Here is a 6,763-nt window from a genome sequence, read left to right as displayed (position 1 = left end):
GAAAAGTATTACCATTTGTAAGGATCTCTTCCTTAGTAGCAGATGGATCTTTGGGCTACCAAAAGGTTCTGGAAAGAAAGGATGTCTTCCTCTATATTGTGGCACTCATGTCTTCATCTTTAATTTCTTACTAAGACTCTGAATTACCATGTTTTTATGAACTGGCATTGACACTGGAGAGCTAGAAAAGCTGCTGATGTGATATTCAGCCAAATGATGGCATGATCAGTGAAACAGCTAGAGATCAGGTAGCTCTTCTTCTGAAAGTTAACTGAACTCAAAATGAACATACTAAATGTAAGCCCTGTTTTCTTAGTATGATGCCCTGCTTCAGGATACTGTGTTGTTCTGCTCCCTTCTACATAAGTATGTCAAAATGGGCATGGTCTACAGACTGCAAACTTGCTGGGAATGCTTTGTATAAGCATGGTCTGTGGTCCTTGCTGGAATGAGTCCAGCAAAGGGCAACCGAATGATAAACAGACTGGATCACCTTTCATACAAGAAGCTGAGAGAGCTGGGGTTGTCTAGCCTGCAAAAGAGAAGAAAGGCTCAGGGATGCCCTCTCACCAGGCATGTATGTACATTCATAGGATCTAAAGAAGACTGAGACAGGTTCTTCAGTGTGCCTAGTGGGCGTACATTGAAATACGGGAAATCCTTTCTGAACATAAGAAAACACATTTTTACTGTGGTTGGACACTGGAATAGGTTGCCCAAAGATCTTATAGAGTCTCCCATCCTTGGAGATAGCCAAAACCCAACTGGACAGAGTACTGAGCAAGCTGTGCTAGCTGACCCTGCCGGAGCAGGGAAGTTGGACTAGACAATCTTAAGATGTCCCTTCCAACCTCAACGATTCTGTCATGATCAGATGCAGTTATCTGAGAAAGATTTTCTACATAAGATGTCTTACCTGTTAGATCTTATGCTGATTCACTTGTGTTTGGTGCAAGTAGCTAGTGTAGCATGGAATCCTATAAGAAACTCCCTGGTCCAAGATGCTTCATGCGTTAAACATGATGCAGAGGGAGGGGAGGGACTTCATTTCTTGCTGGAAAAAGCTATAGTGGTCGTTTGTGTGTTCTTTATCTTGTAAGTCTTTTGTACTTATTCTCTGATTGGCTTTTATTTCTGGCTGCTCTTTCTTCGCCTCCCCTCCCCCGAAATTGTATTGGGGAAAATGGGAGTAAAGCAATACTGTGTTCCTATAAGCATGTTTCTAATATTGTACAATGATCTTGACTTAAGAAGAGAAAGAATGACTATAAAAATGTGTAGAGATCTACTTTGAGGCACCAGGATCATATATAAACACTCGTAAGAGTGATCATGGGTAGTAACTAGGCTGTCTGTTGCATGCTACCCAGAGGACACCCAGCCTTCAGCACTCTTAGTTGGTTAGCAATGCTCTGCATTCAAATCTACATTCAAATGTGCCTGCCTTTTCCTATTGACCTTGTTGGGAATTGCCAGATGAATGTAGCTTTTGCTTTTTCCCCCTCAGATACAAAACAAGACAGGGTTGTCCTCATTGTCACTTGTATTATCTGATATGAAGAAATTATTGGTTCAATACAAACTCTCTTCTGAAGGATGGTGACATTGAGAATGCTCTTGGTGTGCACTCTCTTCATACCGTATTCTGCTGGCTGCCTGCTATCACTACCACTTAGGCTGCATGTTATAATTTCTGGATATTACATTAGTGCCTTCTGCTCTAAACGAATCCAAGGTAAAGAGCATTTGTGGTTTGCACTTCTGTTAATCAGGGAATGCAGAAGAGTTGAATGTTTTCTCCCTTCTCTCCCCAGACAGCCTGCCTGCGTTCCCCATTGCCATGGTGGCAGGAATAGCCATCGGTACGGTTACAGGTCTCTCACCGCTCATCTCTATTGTCGTGTGTCTTGTCATCAGAAAGAACAACTCTAAAAAACGATACTCTGGGTAAGAGATCTCCCTCCTCACCTGTGCCTGATGTGAGGAACAGCAGCAGGATCAGGGGGAGGGCTTAGAAGGGGGGTAGGAGTTGTTTCAGCCAAGTCTTGGCAACCATGGCTAAGGATAGGGTGTGGCCATGTAGAACACTGATCGTCTGCCTACAATGATTATCTTTGTACTGTGCTTGAAAAGACCTACTGAGCACGAGTTGCACCTGAAAATCACTAAATGTTGGAGTTGATCCCCAGCCACAAGCATATATGCCCTAAGAACATTTAATCCAAGATCCCCTAGCTCTAGTCTGGTCCCCTTCCCTCCAGCCCTGCTTCCCTCTACCCCTAAGCCTCAAAGGAAAAGTGCCATGGATGCACTTTTCAGGAATGCTCTGCATTGAGATTAAGACTGCATTTTTCAATTACCAGTGTCTGGCTCCTGAGCCTGGAGTATACTTGCCAAAACTTCATTCATCACCTCACTTCAAAGTAAGGAAGGAGTAGCCACTCCGCTTCCATTCTCATTCACTGTCTGTTTTTTGTTAACTGTTACCATCCCTGCAAGGTTTGTAGTGTTAGGAGAATAACTCTGAAGTGAAGCACAGATCTTTGAGTGGACATATGAAAAAGCAACAAGAAGTAACGAAGGCAGACTTGAGTCCATTGATGGTGGAGCTTGGTGATGATGGGGGAGGCTCCTTCCTTTTTCTCCTCTCTAGTTAGCTGGTAATTTGCTTCTATAGGAAAGAATGAAAATTATGTATGTAGTCTTAGAAACAAACCCCAAACTTATAATTTTCTTCTGTTCTTTCCCCAACACATATGCCTGCTTCCTGCAGGTCCTTTGGGTTGCCTGTGGGATGAAAGAAAATAATTCCAAAAGTAAACTTGTGGGGATTTCTAAATTAAACTTTGCCCTGTCCTTTTCCCAGTTGGAGAGCTTAGAGAAAGGGAGTTGGCTATTGCCCAATGGTAAGGCTAAATACAGCAAAGGTGGCTGTGTGTGCTCACAAATGTGTGGAAAGCCTGGTTTTCCCTTTTGCATGTCTCCTTCCCCGAAGAGCTGAAAAGAAGCCTGCAGTGTCATGCACCAGCAGCGTGCGTGAGGTGGTCTCCTTGCCTTACTTCCCAGTGTTTTTTCCTGCTGAGGGACACATACTGGTGCTGAGGCTGGAGCAGTAGTTCATGCACTCTAATTTCTTGTAGTAGATTTAACTACTCTCTTGCAAAAGTAATCTCTGAAGTTTAAATACTGCTTTCACTGACCATGCCAGCTCTGCATGACGTGTAAAGAGAAACCGAGTGTGCTGTGACCTCTTCCAAACTTACGGACTGTCTTCTACATGACGCTAACCCAGTGTGTGGTGGTGGTGGTGGTGAGATGCACTTACTCTTAGGTAACCATTCTGCCTTGAAATGAGGTGGGCTGGGGCACTGCGCGGCATCTGGAATCCCTGCATGGCCACAGTCTCTGTTCATGCTCTGACTTTGGTGTTTTCTGTTTTTTGTTTTTTTTTTTTTTTTTTGTTTTTTTTTTTTTTTTTTTTTTTTTCTTTCTTTCTGCCTTGGTGTGCTGGGATCGGATCCTGCTTACCTTCCTCCCCTTACAGAGATCCTGATATAGACGCCAGATTGGGAATGTAACAGGGCTGGGTCCTCTCTTCCAGTCCCACTAGACACTATGGTAACTAATCAAGTTGGTGGTTGCTGTTAATACTTATGTGTGTATGTGTACACATTTCCTCTTCCTTTGCTGACTAACCAGCTAGCTCTCTACTAACATAATTTCACTGTAATTTGTGCTGGAATCTGTTGGCAAAGGGATGATGCATTTCACTGGGTGCTTGGGTCTCATTGTCTCATGTCTAACTGGGGTGGGATTGCTGCTTATCCCAGGTGGTGTCCCTCCATCTCTTCCAACAGTGAACTTGCCAGTGCATTGACTAAAGCACAGGAAATTCAGAGCCCTTTCTGTGTCAAAATAAAAGTAAATTCCATATAAGTGTTCCTCCAGCTCAGACAGCTTGGGTGTTTGAAAACTTGCAGTGATCTAAGTGCATTAGTTGCTTAAACATGAATTATGACTTTGAGACAGTATAGGTCTGAGGAATTTTGTGAATAAAGCAAACAATTCATGGGTACATTATTTTGGTAGCAGAAGGGCTGCTTTGTCTCTGTTTGAGACAGCAGAAGGCCCTTGCCCTGATGGCTGGGGGCAGTATTTTTTTTTTCTTACTGCTGCATGTGTGAGGAGCTAAGTCTTATATGGTTAGACTTACCAAAGCATAAAAAAATATTGCCCTTTGAGGAGGTAGTCTGCTTAATGTCACTGTCCTCATTTGTTTGTTTCCGTACTTGATTTGTGCACTGTCTGTCTACAAAGACTGGGGGGAAAGGATGCCCAGTGGTCAGAGGGTTGTGGTAGCAAAGGGAACTCCTGTGTCTGCTGTCAAGGATGTGGCTAGTTTTCTTGTCTGGATGCTTGGGTACAAGGAGGTAGACATAGCATTTAGCCATTACTGCATTGCCCAGAAGCTACTGATGTTAAGGGCATTTGCTCTTTTACTTAGCTCTGTGGTATTCATTTCTCTTTCTGTCACTGGCTTTTGCTTTTCAGTCCTGCTTTAAGCAGATGGAAAGAAGCAAACAGAAAGTGAAAACTGGCAACCTTCTTTTAGGGGTGTTGGTTCTCACCTCAAGACAGTTTTACTGTTTGAAAAACAAGATATGCCTGTTTAGATATTCAAGTAGCTATATGAGGGCACATAGCTTACATGTCACACGTGACTCTTAAAGTAATTACTCCAGAGACTAGTGTCTATTGTGAGTGGGCAGAATTATTTTGGGATTGTAGCCTAACTGAAAGCAAGGGAACTAACATGGAGTTTGGTAGGAAGTACCTTTGTGGTGTGGAGAGCTGATGGCTCTGCAAGTGTTCATTCTAACTGTAGCACTGGTGTAATACTTGCCTCAGTGCCTGGGACTGTTTAGCTTAAAGTTAGAAGATAATTGCTGTTTTACCATTGTTAACTGAGTCTGAAGCCTCTGTGAAGAAAACATGGTTTTAGACAGTTTGGGTTGAATGGGAATATCTAGGGAACAGGGGTTTTTGGAGGAGCTGCTGTCCTATGTTAATAGTTGTTCTTTCATGTTGCTTACCAGTGAGACTCTGGGAGGAAGGATAGAGAAATGTCTGGGGAGAGATGGAGAATTATATGTGTTTATTTCAGAATCCATTATGTTCATTTTTACTTTGGCATAATCTGCCACATTCATCTTGCCATCACTTGTTTTTTGTTTTTGTTCTTTTTTTTGTGTGTGTGTGTGCCTCTTGAACATTGTCCTGCAAACTCTGCTCTGCCACCTCGTCAGCTGCAGTACATCTGAGAGCTTGATGTCACCGGTTAAGCAGGTTCCACAGAAGTTGCCCTCCGACACAGAGGGTCTGGTAAACAGCGTGCCCGCCAGATCACACCAGGTAAACTGCTTCCTGCTGCTTCCCAAAGCAGGATCCTCCCGGAGCGTGGGGGAGATGGTATGGAAAAGATAAAGGCAGGGTGGGACACATGAGTTAGGTGCATCTGTTAAGGTGATGAGGGCTGGGGGTTAAAAGTTTCTGCTCCAAACAAGGGATGGGCAGTAAGCTGTAACTGGTGAACTCTTCTGTAGAAGGCTTAGTGCAGTTGAAAGAATAGCATCTTGGTATTAGTTCAGATGGATTTTTATGCTCTTTTTGTACTAATATATAAAATGTATAATGTTCTGATCTTGTGCATTAACACACACATGGGGCAGTGAAGTGCAAGGATGAGGAGTGGGCAGTGGTTACCTGTTTAATGTAGGGACATTATCTACTAGATGTGTGATCACCCCATAAAGCTGCCTAATCTCTTCTAGGATTGTAATGGGGAGGAATTACACTTACTCTCTCATCATTGTGAAGGTGTATGCTCTGTGGCATGTACTTCACAAGGAAATGAGCCAGCACAATTCAAACACTGACCAGTGATGATCAGTTTGAAGATGACTCTTGCTGCTGAGAGCTCTCCTCTGCTCAGCCACCCATCTTTTGTGGGCTTGAAATTGCCAAGCTTTGTCTTGTTCTTGCTGCTGTTGGCAAAATTCTGCTGACTTTGAAGGAAGAAGGTGGCTCTTGTCCAAACTTAATGTCTCATGGGAAATTGGTCAGCTGGGTGAGAACACGAATCAGACAGGGATTCAATGCAATATATGATTACCTGTTAACAGTGTACAGGATTTCCTTATTTGTAAGCTGTTTCTTACCTCTTGATTTCTGTATCCTCAACAATTTTCCTGTGGAGGTACAGATCCTGAGTGAGTTTAAGTCCAAAATGGACTTTTCCTTAATTAGTCATCTTTTAGCAAGTGGCTGCAAAGTAATGTGTGAACTGACGGGTTTATAAATCCAAGTTGATAACCGGTTTTGTAATTTCTCATGACAAAATGATACAGACGTGTTAATGTGTTAACGTTACAGGAAAATATATAGTGCTAACAATGAGCTGGATAAAGTCAAAGTCCCTACTCTGTTCGGCTTCCAGTCTGGTTTTGTAATGCATGTTGGTAGATGCAGTATTTCCAGAGTTTTATCACATAGACCCACAAAGCCACCTACTGACTTCAGAGAACCATTATTCTCTGAACACAAAGGCAATATACTCAAGTTTTTGACTGGAGTGGGTCTAGTAGCAGCAGCTGCCTATTAGACCTAGATAAAGCTCATCTTTTCTAGCTAGTGGGAGAGGCTTCTAGAATGAGTGAGTGAGGCAGGTGATTCCTTGCCTTCCTCTCTGCCCTACCCGCCCCCC

The 6,763-nt window shown here is 43.1% G+C and overlaps 1 protein-coding gene across 1 annotated transcript in view; it reads left to right on the top strand.

Moving 5' to 3' along the window:
- Positions 1–1,772: 1,772 nt before the first annotated feature.
- The window catches only part of MPZL1 (myelin protein zero-like 1), a gene marked incomplete at its 5' end in the record, with an annotated part of 10,043 nt that continues 5,052 nt past the window's right edge, over positions 1,773–6,763 (top strand). Inside the window, 2 exons of the mRNA XM_010080413.1 lie at positions 1,773–1,947; positions 5,307–5,412. Of these exons, the coding sequence (XP_010078715.1) occupies positions 1,773–1,947; positions 5,307–5,412 (281 nt within the window). The remainder of the gene's footprint in view (positions 1,948–5,306; positions 5,413–6,763) is intronic.

This window comes from Pterocles gutturalis, unplaced genomic scaffold (assembly GCF_000699245.1).
Source record: "Pterocles gutturalis isolate BGI_N339 unplaced genomic scaffold, ASM69924v1 scaffold14494, whole genome shotgun sequence".
In the NCBI taxonomy this organism is placed as follows: domain Eukaryota; kingdom Metazoa; phylum Chordata; class Aves; order Pterocliformes; family Pteroclidae; genus Pterocles; species Pterocles gutturalis.
This window is presented reverse-complemented; position numbering and strand designations above follow the sequence as displayed.